At 42.8% G+C, this 14901-nt stretch overlaps 1 protein-coding gene across 1 annotated transcript in view; it reads left to right on the plus strand.

Annotated features, from left to right (window-relative positions):
- The window catches only part of cdh13 (cadherin 13, H-cadherin (heart)), a 236598-nt gene that overhangs the window by 88123 nt on the left and 133574 nt on the right, over positions 1-14901 (plus strand). The window contains exon 6 of the mRNA XM_030790562.1: positions 14027-14171. Within this exon, the coding sequence (XP_030646422.1) occupies positions 14027-14171 (145 nt within the window). The remainder of the gene's footprint in view (positions 1-14026; positions 14172-14901) is intronic.

Here is a 14901-nt window from a genome sequence, read left to right on the forward strand (position 1 = left end):
TTTCTCTTTCATTTCATGTCTGATTAAACCCAATAGCTCTTTTCTGTTAGGATGAAACAGTCGCGTTCCTTTCCGAGAAAAAGAATTTCTTTAATGAAATAATTCACAGGATTGTGAAAGTTAATACTGTCTCAAATCCATTTTTTGAAAAAGTTACTGAATTATTCATTGACCTTAAATGTGCAACAATGCTGCTAGCATCCTAGGTCTGAACTGAACTTTTCTCTGGCCCTCTGTCCACGGAGTGAAAGAGACCAGAGCTTAGGCGTCAGGGGCTGCACCTTGTCATATAGATCAACACACAGACATATTAGATCCTGTCGTTGAAAAAAGAAAGAAAAGAAAGAGAGAAAGAAGTCCAGTGCAGTGCAGTGTGTATAAATTAGTGCACAATCCAAGCAGGGTGTTTTGACTCTGGACTTTTTAACGAGCATTAGCGGTGTGCAACACCTACTAATTACTTTGATTGAATAATTAAGACTCCCGTCGCGTCCCACACACCAGTGGGGCCTACAGGAAAGAGGAAACAAACAGACAAATAGCGGCTCAAGCACCGCAGCTTCTGCTACTCTGAGAATACAGCTTGGCTGGCGTGGGAAGGACGGTCACTGAAAACTCTGCCCCTCAGGATGGCACAGTAAGAGGTCAGCGCCGCCCTAGAGGCTGGGAGAGGAACTGCAGCAGCACTTGCTTGTATAAACTGTTCCGCAAAACTCTAAGAAAAAGAGGAGTGATTTGGGTAGAGTGAAAAGAAAGAATGAATGGAAGGAGAGTAGAGACAGAAGGGGGGAAGAAAAGTCAGAGATATATTTTTTGAGATTCTACAGAAAGCTTTTTTTTTTCCCGCTGTAGACAACGTGAGATGCTTTTTGGCTTTGGCTCTGAAACTCAAATGTTTGAAGTTTTTTTCCTTTGGGCACTACAGTCTTCAAACCTGTTCACACCTGGAGAAAAGAATCCCAAAGGACTCCATCTGGGCTACTACACACACACACACACACACACACACACACACACACACAATTATAGCACAGACAGTTTGTCCAGAAGTAATACTGAGATAAATGAGAAAATTCATGTCCAGTCGCCTTAGATATTATTGAATCACTGCAACATACAGTATGTTGTTTGCTCATGCATATTTGCATATGCACAGAAAATATTCAGTCCAAAAATAAAGTGTTTGTTTGGTGACTCACAGCACAGCACAAGCCTTATAACAGTACAGACAACTTATAAAAAATTAAATAAATAAAAACACTGTTTAATCAAGTTTTACAGTGAGTGCATATGTGTGGGCGTGTGTGTGTGTGTGTGTGTGTGTGTGTGTGTGTGTGTGTGCGCGTGCTTCTCCGTGGTTAGCTGGTCTTGCGGAAAGCGGTGGACTGGGGACCTGGTTGGGGGGGGTTGGGGCTCTGATTAATCCCCAGCCCAGCTGAAGGCTCAGCAGAAAAAGAGTTTGATAAAGGTAGGAAGAGGCCTCACACCAGCCTGACCGTGTGTGTCCGTGCGAGAAGAATAAACAGAAGCTTGTCCACATCATTTACCGGTGGCTTCTGGGAGATGAGCGGAGACAGGAGATGCTGGGGTCCAAATCCCTCTCCTCTTTCCTGCTTGGCTGGGCAGTAATTTATCGGGCCTTTGGTAAACCAAGCTATGCTGACCTACACACAGAAAAACAGGCTGCTCGATTCCTCTTTTCTCTCTCTCTCTCTCTCTCTCTCTCTCTCTTTCCCTCTATGCGTGTGTGTGTGTGTGTGGGAGAGTGAACCTGTGTGTCTCTAAGATTTCAGAGAAATAGCACTTAAAGTTTCATTTTTCTCATTTGTTTTTCATTTTCATTTGTTTACAGTTTGCCAATTTTGCATGGATTTTTTCTTTTTTTTTTTTTTTCCATATATGGATTAAATAAACCACCAGAAATGTCTGTGTCGACTCCGCGAGGCCTCCAGACTCTGAATACTTAAATACACATTGCATGCAGATGCATTTGTCTGTTACTTAAACAAGAGAGTGTAGTATGAATAAATTCCAGTTGATTCAAGAAAATGTAAAAACTTATTTGCAAAAGGGGGGGAAAAAAATCTCGGTTTGATTATATTTTGATGATTTAATGTCTATTTTATATTGCATAGAACAATTTAATGCCAAAAGAGCGTTTCCTCAAATGGTTGGTCTAAAAGACAAATCCATTGATTGAACGGTGACAGTGAGTTGTTGGTGTGTGTGTGTGTGTGTGTTGTCTGTTATATCCATTTGTCTTGCATCAAATGATTGTGTTTGTTATGCCAGGGTCTTGCATACAGCCAAAGCAAACTGCAGTGGAGAATAACTGAAATTTACAAAAAAAACCCCCAAAAAATCAGTTAAATCCGTTTCTGCATTCATCTGTTATCCAAATAAGAGCACTCTCATTTTTATCTGTTTTAAACGTCTGCCCAGACACCGACTGGGAACACTCACTGGCGTTGGCCACCCTGTTGCCCATAGTCCTGGATAACTCGATTAGCTCCTGAGTGCCCCTGTGGTTTGGCCATGTGTGTTTCTGTCCGTAATTCAGTCTCTACGCTGCCTGCTGGGCCGCAGAAGCCACAACACACACACACACACACACACACACACACACTCTGTGTGTGTAAGATCCAGAGCAGCGATGCTCTCATTTCACTTGTGCAGAACATTCTTTTGTGTGTGTATGTCTGTATGTGTGTGTGTGTGTGTGTGTGTGTGTGTGTGTGAAGCTGAAATGACATCCAGTGAACTTTACTGGTTTTTTCATACTGTGAAGCGTTGTTGTCCCAGTGACACCAGTGGTACACATCTCTATCCTACATACAGTGGAAGTGAGTCCTGAGATGTAACGCAGTCAAATGCACTTATGTGTCACGCCTTGTTATTTGCACTGTAAAATCGCATAAATATAAATAAATAAATGTGTGTGTGTGTGTGTGTGTGTGTGTACAAATGTATGTATTTACTCAGTCCATAAAAATACAGTAAATCAAATATCATAATCAAAATACTCAAATTCAAAATACTCAGATCAAATATGGATAAAGCAGATGTACTCTAGCTGATTCCCTGCCTTGTGTCCTCTTTACAGTTTAGCTGTTAACATCCATTGTCTGTCGTCTTGTGTGTGTGTGTGTGTGTGTGTGTGTGTGTGTGCTGTACTCCAAATGTGTTACTGGCAGACCGTACCGTACTCTCTTGGCTGGGGACTAACAGGGAGGAAGCTGGGGCATGCTTTTAGACTGGCCTGCGCATGCTTGGAGCCCTACACAAAAGAGGAGATGAATAATATCTTTGGAGGGGAGAGATCCATTCCTCCGGCGTGAATCACCTCTCAGAGTCCGGGCTCCTCATCCAGCACGTTTCACAGAGAGCTTCTCTATATCCGCCTGTTCCTCTAACGGATCTCACGTAGACCTGTCATTATCTCTCACAGCTCTCGCTCTTTACCTCTCTCTCTCTCTCTCTCTCTCTTCTTCCTCTTCCTCTTCTATTTTCTCTCTCTCTCTCTCTCTCCCCCATCTTTTGTCTGCCTGTCCTTTCTTCTTACTCACTTTAATGTTCATCTATTTATATCTACACACATCGGTAGATCTGCTCTATCTTTCATGTCTAAAGCAAGTTTCAGATCAATTTAACTCTTTTCTTCTTTTTTTTCCCCATTTCCGTGGCCAAAAAAAGACCTTGCATATCAATTAATATCTTCAGTGGTAGAATGTGTGAGTGTGTGTGCGTGTGCGTGTTGGGGGGAGGGGCACTAATAAAAGATGGTGTCGCCCAAGCTAAATACTTTTGTACGCTTCATGCATATTTATGGTGACAATGAAGATTAACGAGGCTTTTAAATCACCATTATCAATGGCTGTTTAATCAAGGGATTTTTGACGTTGTGCAGATACAGATTGCGATAAACACATGACTACACACGGAGTGGGTAGTTTTTTTGTTTGTTTGTATGTTTGTTTGTTTGTCTTTAATAACTCCAATTTTTCTAATCCATGCGGTAAGACAAATGTTCAGGGACAATATTGGAGGAACTAGATCACTGTCTCACAGGTCTGTCTGTTTCACCACTAACATGGTCACTCTCCCTAACCAGCGTTTAGTGTTCACAGTCAACTGCACAGTGTTTGTCAGAGTGTGCTTTCTTTAATATGTAATAAGTAATTTTTAAATCTCTCTCTCTCTCTCTCTCTCTCTTTAATGGTGGGCTAAAAGAGGAAAAGATATAGAAAAATAGAAACTTTTGGAAGTGGAATGCTTTGTTTATTTTCTTTTTGGAAGAATTTAAAATATTTAATAGCTACATCTGCACATTCCAGATGTGGACGTGAAACAAGATTTGTCGCTCTGCGGTTTTGCCCAAAGGGGCTTCATAAAATCTGTCCAGATAAAAGCATAAAATACAGCCTCCAAAAAAAAAAAAAAACCCAACAAAAAAACACTGTTAGGGAGAGCACAAATGGGTGATGTTTTTGTTTTGGTGGCTGGTGAGATGTGCTACTCAGCACTGCTGAGTGAGAGACTGGCATTTTCATTTTCCATTTGCATTCTGGTACTGGGGCTCGTTGCTCCTTACTGCTTTATGAACTTCTGAATGTTTGTGAATTTGGCTGCATGTGGTGGATGGTGTTGTAATACTAAGTAATGACTGATGACCTGATTTCAGTTTCATTTGTCCGTCATAGCTAACAGAACATAAGCACTGCAAGACTGTTCATCTCAAATGGTCAGACTAGATAACTACCAAGACAGACAGAGAGACAGGCAAACAGATAGATAGGTAGATAGATAGATAGATAGATAGATAGATAGATAGATAGATAGATAGATAGATAGATATTTTATCTGTTACCCCATAATGACCGGCCAATTATAAAAACCTTCTCCTCTGTCATTCTAAATATTGGTCATTCACATAATTTCCTTTGTCTGCCTCTGAATTTGGGATCAATTAGATACTCCGTTCCCCTCTGTTCTGGACAGAAAAGCTAGTTTGGTTGCTTTATTAACACGTGAATAGCGGCGCTGTGATTGTCCAAAATGATGTGATTTTTTTTTTTGGCCTCTAAATGGGTTTGAGCGAGTCGCCAGCGTGGTAATGTGGATGCTTTTTACTCATCCTGTTTGAGTAAGAACCAAATGACACTGTGGGGGAAACTATGTGACAGGATTAGCTATGCGGTTATGCTAGCATTCTGAGCTGCTTGCCTTTCTGGGGCTTTTCTTTTTTCTCTCTCTTTTTTTTTTGAAAGCTTCTCGACACAGGGGCTGGAGTGTCTTCGGGAGAGAGGAGAGGAACTCCAGTGGGGCAAAATGGAGCACCCTACATATGCCTGACCTGATTCTTTCAGCGTATTCATTCAGTCTTTTAAAGAGCATATTAAAAAGGCGCTGCTCAACACTCCTACTGCGTGGCCCCGTTGTATGACTCTGACCTCAGATCAGAAAGCTCTCTCTTAAAGTCAAGATAATCTCTGGGACTCTGGGCCTGGAACGTTTGTGGCAGGGATGTCCAGACAATCCGACAGAGAAAGACAGAGAAATAAGCAGAACTATACATTTCATAGTTTGGATCATAATACAGTGACTGTTGGTCGACTGATGGAGGAGGGAAGTTAGAAATGGGTGTAACGTGGTCTTTGAAAGAGTTTTGTCCTCTGTCGCCCTCTGTCTTTTACGTTTGTGAGCGTTACGGACCAGGTGTAAGCTGGATGGAGACATCCAGAGAAACACTGGAGACAGAAGACATGGAGGAGTGCTCCATAAAACAGGACCTCCTCAGTTTACCACGAGAGCTGAACCAAAAGAACAACCCGTCCAATCAAAGAACAGCTCCTCTCTGACACTCGGCTGATATTCGACTGAGATCCTCCGCTTTGCTGGATAATCTATCTTTTAATTGGATCAAGCCATTTTAATGTTGTGGTCTGAATGTGACTGGTTAGACTGATATTCCAGGGGATGGGGGGTGGGGGCAGAAAGGGGGGGGGGTTGTATATTTGACATGTTTGCACTGGGAGAAGGAAAAAAAAAACCCACGGATTTAAAATAATATTGAACAAGATACATCTGAATATTTATTCTACCACCCACTAATGATATTTGCCTTAATTACCAAACGAGATCTTAGGAGACTCTTTGGTTTTACAAGCAGAATGAGTAAATGTTTAAACATCTCTGTGGCCTGCCTGGCATTGCCGGCGAGGTATCATTTTCAGTAGGAGTGTTTGAATAGATTGGATGTCGGTATTCATGGCACAGAGGCAGCCTGTGTTTACTCGCACAAGGTGCTTTCTCAGATGCCTTCACACCTTCAGGGCCTCTCATCATTGAGTAACCGTTAACATAACGAGGACTGTTACATCAAATGATTTCCTAAGCGAAGTCACTAAACGTGTACACTAAGCAGTTGTTTTTGTAACTTTATGGTAGTGCTGTCAACGGCTGCTTTTAAATCCTAAAGCACCCATTGCATCGTTTGGTATGCAGTATACAGGGAGATGTCGACATTTTGATTGTATGAGGCTGCGTAATCTTACTGCTTATATGCTCTCATGTGAGGGCAACTAAGTCAAATTAACCTGTGAATTTGTGTGTTCAGTGCCAGCTGATTATCACTGCGTTTCAGTGTATTTGGATTCCATTCAGTGGCATTTATGGTTCACTTAGGCACCTGCAGCTCCCGCGTCAAGATCAGCTTGAGCGCCGTAATGACAGATTTGGCAAAGGCCTTAGGTAAAGCCCTTCCTGTGCAGACTTGCCGTTTATAATGTGACTTAAAGAGTGAAGTCAGTTTGGAAGGGCATATGTAAAACAGTACATGTTTCCTGTGAATTAGCATCGAAAAAGTACATGTTGAATTATGTACAGCATAAGCACCGGCTCATGTTGGGCACCTCTGATTATCCAGATGACTTTAAGTGTTGACATGCTGCTGAAATGGGAAATAATTCGTTTCCACACGCTGCACAGCTCTAAAAGAGAGAACCGTCTTGACGACGCTGTGTGATTTTATCTGATAAAAGGCGATCAAAACTTAAATTTACAACAAAGACGTTTTTTTTTTTTTTTTTTTTTTTTTTTTGGGGGGGGGCTCAAACCAGTTTACAAAATATGTGATCTTTCAGAGTGACAGCGGACTAGACAGAAAGGGTATTTGATGTTCTGAGAGATGCAATTGTCTTTGAAGGACCTGACAGGGAAAACAAGGTCCTTTTGCTTTAAGATATCGATGAGCAAAACACAGAGAGAGAGTCACTCAGAAATGTCACAGACAGCTGCTATATGTCAAAAGTGGACTGACTTCTATTGGAACAGACGTTGTTGTTGTTGTTGTTGTTGTTGTTGTTTGGTGGTAGTTTCGAGGAGGAAAAAGGGACGTTTTGTGAATACATCTGAGAGTCTGAATATGTAAACAGAGAGAGATAAAGAGAGACACACATGTAGTAGACACAAAGTGAGCGAGAGAGAGAGAGAGAGAGAGAGAGAGAGAGAGAGAGAGAGAGAGAGAAGGGGACAGACAAATCCTTAAAGACGGTGAAAGACGGTGAAAGACGGAATATCCGAGCGCGATGTGTCATGATTGGCTGATTGGAAACGACACACACAGTCACGACAGCACGGCAGTAATCTGTGTGTTCAGGGTGCTTATTAATGTGTCAATTTCCTTCAAATTTAATCACAGCCCTTCTCTCTCACACGCATACCACTTTCCAACTGGAGAAAATCTTCAGAGCGATTCTGCTATTACCTCATTTTCATATGAAGGCGGGAAGTGGCAGACAGCGTGCTAAGACGCTAACAGAGATTCGGAGTGTATAACCCTGCCTTTTTTTTTTCTTTTTCTTTTTTTTTTCTCTCAGCAGCTTTGGGAGACGGTGCTGTTTAGTCCCACTGCTAAACTATTCATCACTGAGGAGGCCTGAAACTTTCAGAGCGTGTTTGAAGTTTTTGTATTATTATACATGAGCTTGTATTTTGGTGTGAGCAGTTATCCAGTGGTCCGGGGAAGTTCCTTATGACTGTTAGCAGTTTCATGTGTGTAAAATTCTCTGTGTGTAGAATTCTTATGTATGTAAAATTCTCTTTTTTGGTATGAAAACGTGGTCACTGAAGTTAGAGGAGTGTGGCACCCTCAGGCAAATGATATCAGATGTGGTTTCATTGAGAGACTGCGACTTCAGTGCCCACGTGGGCTCATATAGAAGAAGGTTTATGGTCCCTAGTGTTTTGTCTGCACAGCCCTCTATGTAAGACTGTGATGGTGAATGCAGTTAGATGTGCATATTTCGTTCTCTCTCTCTCTCTCTCTCTCTCTGTGTGTGTGTGTGTGTGTGTGTGTGTGTGTGTGTGTGTGTGTCTTAGTTGGTATGTACATTTAAATTTATACATATGAAAGCTTGTGAGTGCATTGGTTTGATTGTTCTGGGATAAATAATTTAGTTTTGCACTTTATCTAGAACAGCACAGTGTCTCTCACAGCATTTATATTCTAGTAGGCCTTTCTCTGGGCCTATCAAACATGTCTTAATGTAGAACGATAAACACCCCTGGACTTTACACATTCATTCAAAGAGCAAATTCAGTTTCAGCTTAACACATCACCAATATAATGCATTTCCTTTAAAGCAACTTGTTCACTGTCTTTTTTTTTTCTTTTTTTTTTTTATTTACCTTTATATCTTCTTCTTTCCCCTGCTCAGCCAAAGAGACAGATGGAGGACAAATATGTCATTTCAGTCAAAAGAGATAAAAAAAAACATGCTTTGTTTTAAGGTCAAACTTGCTAATGTTTAAAAGAGGCACTTTGTTCTGGGAAAGTTCCCTGCTAATACATTAAGGTTATGGAGTGTGATGAGATGCGGTTATTCTTTTATGTGAGAGGGCCATGTTGAATTTTTAAGACTGGTAAATAATACATATTACGCCGACAGTTTTCACTCAGGGCTGTGCTGAAGAGAGCCAAGGTTTACTTTTACATATGTTTCATCATCATCATCATTCTCTCTCTCTCTCTCCTTCTGTCTCACTCATTCACTCACTCTCTCTCTGTCTCTATCTCAATCTATCTGTCTCTCTCTCTGTCAATCACTCTCACCCTCTCACTTACTCACTCACTCCCTCTTTCTCTCTCCATGGACTAATGAATAAAAGAATACATTGTAAGGTACATCATATCACATGCAGCATTACAAGGACTAAGTGAAGGAATCCTGCTGCAGAGGACATTGCAAACACTGTTTTAACAAAGGCAGCATGAGAGACTCTACTCTATGCAGAACAATTCTCATTAATTGGCCCAACACAGCAGTCGTAGTCATTATGACTACTAAACACCATTGCGGTAACTAGAACTATACACAAGAAAATCACAATGCATGCTGGGAGGAGGGCAACCTTCCCTTGGATGGGTTCAATATGGAACCTGATAAAGCGAAATGAATACTGACTTTTCCTTCTGCACTGTGAGGAACTGACCATAAAACCTCTGCCAGAAATGTGAAGAAGTAGAAAGGAGATGAAGAGCATTTATTACCACTGGCTTCAACTCATATCCCGGAGAAAATACGACCAGACATGATAAAAAGAAAGAGAGAGAGAGAGAGAGAGAGAAAAAAGACAGAATGCCTTTGATTTTCCTGCTCCAGAGCACTTGGTGACGTAGTCAACGTGCTCTTAGTGTAAAATGGACTGTCTGTCCAACTCATGGTATCATCACTCATGGAGTTGTGATGTGAGCAACGTGAATAGGCAAGAGAAATACACTCGTCTTCAGCACAGATGCCTGACGGCACTGTAAGGGGAAGTGCAGTGTAGTTCTCTACTGGATCACCTGATGCTGTGTGTGTGCTGAGAGAGAGAGAGAGAGAGAGAGAGAGAGAGAGAAGGAGAGAGAGAGCAAGAAATGTTGTAACTCAGTTGGGGAGTCCCCTGAACTCCTATGAAAGACTGAGATATCAAAGGTGTGAAGTGAGAGATTGTGACATTTTGATAGGCTAAGAGACTGAGGCATGTAGAAAGCTGCTGCATATGCAAAGACCAACGTTTGATGTGTCTTTATGTAAGCTCCCCTCCGGGACCAGCCCCCCCCCCCCCCCCCACTCCCCTCCACCCTCCACCCTTCCACCCTCCACCCTCCACCCTCCACTGCATTCCCACCCACCCCACCCCACCCCACCCCACTCCTGGAGCCACTTGGCTCTCATGCAGATGATGTGAGAGTGAAAAGCAGGCGTGCCGGTGCGTGATTGTGAATGGTAATACACGCTCTGGAACTGCATGCTTGAAGAGAGCTGTAACTGTTTTAGTTCTGTTACGTATGTGTTTTACAGGCCGTGCAACTTAACAGGATGTATGTCTGAGCGTAATGATGAATGCATGTGTGGGTGTGGGTGTGGGTGTGAGAGAGAGAGAGAGAGAGAGAGACAGAGAGAGAGAGAGGGAGAGAGAAAGAGAGAGAGAGACAGAGACAGAGAGAGAGAGTGAGAGAGAGAGAGAGAGAGAGAGAGGTGGGTAGGTGCTAAGTTTCTCACCACGTTTGTTGTTTGTCGTCTTAAATTGAGTTTAAAAAAATCGTGTTTGATCATACTTCTGAGGTTTGTGTGTGAATGAGTATGGTCGCCCTCTCTCTTTATCTCTCCCTCCCTCTGTGTGCGTGTGCACGTACGTGTGTGCGTGCGTGCGTGTGTGTGTGTGTGTACTCCTGTTCATATATTCACACGTGTGTGAGTGAAAGAGAGGATGTGTGTGTTTTAGAATGTGCTTTTGGGCTGGCAGAAAGATGTCTGTATGTATTTTCAATATCTGCATCTATCTGCGTCAGCATGTATGCATATGATTATATTATATTTTGTATTAAAAACTGAATATTTGCAGGTTAAGAGTATAACTTCCACTTTCCTGTTGAGTCAGCAACCAGTCTGATGAAGACAGTGAAAAACATGACAACTCATAAACACGGTCGCTCTTCCTCTCCGTTTCCCTCTCCCTCTCTGCCTCTCTCTCTCTCTCTCTGTGTGTGTGTGTGTGTGTGTGTGCGTGTGTGTGTGTGCATGCGTGTGCATGTGCATGTGCATGTGCCTGTGCGTGTGCATGTGTGCGTGCGTGTGTGTGTGTGTGTGTGTGAATCTCTCAGTAGAGTGGAGCTGAGATTGATGTATAGGGCCATTAGTACTGGAACCCCTTCACACTGGGAGTTCAGCCACATCTGTGTCATTAAAACTATTAGACCTGTTCACTCAGGTCTCTCTCTCTCTCTCTCTCTCCCTCTCTCTCCCGCTCTGTGTGTGTGTGTGTGTGTGTGTGCGTGCATGAGGGAGAGAGGGTGAGAGAGAGTGATGTCACGTAGTATTCAGAGTGATGCTAATGTGTTGGATGAAGGAGAAACTTCCCCTATAAAAGCCACTCTGTGTAATGGATCATTCCGGAAGGGCTCTTAAAGTAATGTACAATGGCAAATGCTATCATTGGTCATTCCTGCTGGGGCCAGAGAGGAGGGAAGTCACATCATCCGTTACGTTGATGCTCCCAAACCGTGCCAGAATTCCTGTGCTGCTAATTCAAGTCTCTATTACACCATTTGAAAAGACCAGATAAACAGGAGTGAAACCTTGTGGAGCAGTCAAGAGGAAGTGATTATGAATGCCGTTGGTGAAATTGATGAGCTGCTTATCTGAGAAATGTATTCATAGCCAAAAATGATCTGATAGATGGGAGAAGCAATTCTGGCTCACATTGCAGGTGTACAAATGAAATGGGGTTTTTTTTTCCTCTCTCTCTCTCTCTCTCTCTCTCTCTCTCTCTCTCTCTCTGTCTCTCTCAGGCGGGTGGTAAAAACCAAGTCCAGAGGTAGATTGTGACTTTTTAATGAGCTGTTAGACTTTTCTTTTCTTTTCTTTGTTGAAGCTGTTTAATCTCCCAGTCTTGTTGACTAAGCAGTAATGGGCTTCACCCTTAAGTGTTGCAAGTTGGAGTGTTCGTTCGCTGGCTTGTTCGCTCGCTTGCATCAGAGGGAAAAATCAGGTGGGCTGTTTGTTTGTCTCGCCTGTTTGCTCTTAAAAAAAACGGTACTCTCACACGGGCCGGGGAAGACACTGCAGAACGGGGAGAAGCTTGAATAAATGAATACGAAATGGGGTTTGGGTTGAGGGAGTGTCAGCGGAGAGCTAGAGAGAGCCTGAGGAAGCAAAGAGTGGAGACTCCTGATCCACTGCTGTTCTTTCACCTGGGCTACTGCCTTTCTTTTCTCTCGGAAATAAAGATAAATCTTCCCCCTCTTCCCCCCTCCCTCTCCCTCTCTCTCCCTCTCTCTCTCTCCCTGTGCTTGTTGCAGCTCTATTTCCCTGTTTCTCTAGCTTTCCGCACACTCACATTCACCTTCTTTTCCCCAAACAGTTCCTCTGGTCTTTTTTCTCTCTCTTTGTCTCACTCAAAGTTGTTTCTCTTTCTCCAAGCTGAGACTGACAGATGATTTCACCGTATGCAATACCAGTGCACAGCCTGTTCTCAGTACTGTAGAATAGCACAGTAAGAGTTTGCCATCGTACGTCACGTTTCATTCGTTTAGCGTTGAACTATATCAGTGTCAGTGTAGCTCTCTGTCTTCTTCTTTTTGTTTAAACTTTATGGGTCTCTTTGGTAGCGGTGCTGTACAGATCCGGTGCAGTCATTCTGTTGTTGTTTGTCTTGGAGTACTAATTAAAGGTCTGTTTCTACCATTGTACATCGTCCGGTTGGACTCCGACCTCTTGACCTCTGTCAACACCCTTACGTTCTTCGCTCCGCTGGCTTTGTTCTCATAGGCTGAGATGAGAGATGGTAAAGAGCTTCTTTCATCAGCCAATGATGTGAGACGTGGTGTCAGACTGACACTTGAGAAGGACAAAAGACACTCTTTTGATCAGAACACATTACATGACACAAAGCGTGTTTGTTATAACGAGTTATTTACTGCGGTGAATTACTCCAGCTCCTGTGCGTTTGAAGGCAATTCTGATTCTGTTCAGTCAATGTAGCTTGTCCCCAGTATCAGGCTATAACAGACTAGCCCTGATAAAGCAAGGGCAGGGACAGGCATTCATTTCTGCAGATGATTCAAAATGATCGGCCACCATAAACAACAAAAGGTAGCAATTACACATGTTACTGATGCTCTGAGTGATCTCTCTCTCTCTCTCTCTCTCTCTCTCTCTCTCTCTCTCCATCTCTCTTGTTCTCTGTCTCTCTCTCTCTCTCTCTCTCTCTCTCTCTCTCATGTTTCCATTTTGGGGAGAAAAAAACAGATAAATATCCGTGATGTTATTTGGGTGAAAATTACGGTAGTTATCATAGTCCATCCCTCTGTTGCTGCGGTGGCAGACCAGGATGTGAAGACAACAAAAACCAGAGAATATGCCTCCGCGTTCTCTATTCAGTTCATTTATGCACTGTGTGATGGTTTTGTTTTGGAACTGTGTCGGGCTCGAAGCTTGAAATGTCTTTTTATGTACTCTGTAGCATCGATGTGATGGAAAAAGATTGTGGTTGTGATTTGTTCTCTTTGTCATTAGTAAACGGCAAATTTGAAACAATTTGATCTTCTCAGGTGGTTTTTGGTATTGATTTTGGTACACCCTGCTCCTGATTTGGGGTCCTTTACATTCTTTTTTTGATTATAATCTAAGAGCGCAATGCTAAAGAGAGTTAGTACATTACAGGGCAGGGAAATATCAGGGACTTGTGAATATATAGTGTGTAATCAAGAGAAAAATCTAGAACTAGAGAAAATAAATCTCCCTCCTTACTATAAGAAGCTGCATATGAAATGATATTGAAAAAAACTACAAATTTCCTGCTTACCCACGGCACTATTGGCCCTTCTCTAATTTCCTCTCCTATACGTGTCCAGCCTCCAGGTGTGACAGGAAGTCTCCAGAGACACTTTAACTATTCTGACTACAACTCCCAGCTAACCATTCTCCAGACTCTAACGCTCTTTTTCTCTTTCCTGTCTGACCTTTCTTGTCCCCTACAGCTCCAGGTGTCCACCACAGACCTGAGCGGTCGCCTGGTGGAGGGGCCGGTCGACCTGGATGTGTTCGTCATCGACCAGAACGACAACAGGCCGACCTTCAGAGAGTCCCGCTACTCTGGCCAAGTTCTGGAAGGCTCTCCCTCTGGTAGGACCTCATTTCCTTTCTCTGTATCGCCATGGAAACAGTCTCCCCCGGCCGCCTGTCAAGAGCAGATAGAAAGGATGGAATCGTTTTAGAAAGTATTGAAAGAGAGAGGGTGCCTTTATTGTGCTTTCTGATGAATCTTGGTGCTGTTATGGTCTCTGTGTTGAAGCCTGAATGATTTGCGAGCACTTAATGCTTGCACAGAATGAGAGAGAAGGAACTGGGCTGTTGCATAGGCTGATTGCGATTGGAGTGTCATCGAGATGATTTTAGTTCAGTTTGAGTAGAATGGAGTCACTTGTTCGGTTGGAACTTTTTTTTTTTGGAGGGGGGGGGCGCGGGGGTGTTGTTGTTAACAGTCCTTAAGGGGAGAGAAAAAAATGAGGGGTGTGCTGATTTAGGGAAGAAAAGACACTTAATATGAAATAAATTGATGGTTTGGCTTGGAGACAATACTTAATAAGATGATAAGACACAGGGGAGACAGTGTTTAGCAAAGCGAAACAAAAACCAAAAAACTGCATCTCCCAGCAGACACTGTGTAAGTATCCAAGCGTAGATTGCTATTGGGCAAACAGTTCGGCTTTTCAGGTGGATGTGGCTGAAAGTGTCGTCGCTTTGTCCGAAGCGTCAATGAAATTAAGCGCCATTTAAATAGAAAATAACATGATATGAAATGCATGCTCCCAGATCAGCGCAGTTTATTTTCAAATGAGCATTTATGTTCCAG

The sequence above is a fragment of the Chanos chanos genome, chromosome 13 (assembly GCF_902362185.1).
Source record: "Chanos chanos chromosome 13, fChaCha1.1, whole genome shotgun sequence".
Lineage (NCBI taxonomy): Eukaryota > Metazoa > Chordata > Actinopteri > Gonorynchiformes > Chanidae > Chanos > Chanos chanos.